This window comes from Penaeus monodon, chromosome 28 (genome assembly GCF_015228065.2).
Source record: "Penaeus monodon isolate SGIC_2016 chromosome 28, NSTDA_Pmon_1, whole genome shotgun sequence".
Taxonomy (NCBI): Eukaryota; Metazoa; Arthropoda; class Malacostraca; order Decapoda; family Penaeidae; genus Penaeus; species Penaeus monodon.
In genome coordinates this window covers 35,705,429-35,705,693 of record NC_051413.1, presented here as the reverse complement: position 1 = coordinate 35,705,693, position 265 = coordinate 35,705,429, and the positions used below count along the sequence as shown (strand labels likewise).

General features: G+C 54.0%; 1 protein-coding gene across 1 annotated transcript in view; it reads right to left on the bottom strand.

The window, feature by feature from the left end:
• Nucleotides 1-265, bottom strand: part of LOC119591567 (1-aminocyclopropane-1-carboxylate synthase-like protein 1) — a gene marked incomplete at its 5' end in the record, with an annotated part of 5,689 nt that overhangs the window by 1,290 nt on the left and 4,134 nt on the right. Inside the window, 1 exon segment of the mRNA XM_037940328.1 lies at nucleotides 9-150. Within this exon segment, the coding sequence (XP_037796256.1) occupies nucleotides 9-150 (142 nt within the window).

Below are 265 nucleotides of genomic sequence, written 5' to 3'. Positions count from 1 at the left end.
AGATGTACCTGTGTCCGAGAGCAGCACCGCCGACGCATGATGCACGAGGTGCGGCGTGCACTTGTAGATGGCGACGGCGCGCAGGCAAGCCATGAGCTCGGCGCAGCGGCTGACCACAACGCCCACACGGAAGCCTGCGAGACCGAAATCCTTCCGGGAAAAAGACCAATAATGATAGGAGCAGAAGGGGAAGAAATCGGGAAAATTTGTATTGGAAGGAGAAAATAGGGAAGAATGCTTCATTTTCGGATTCCAGCATAGTACA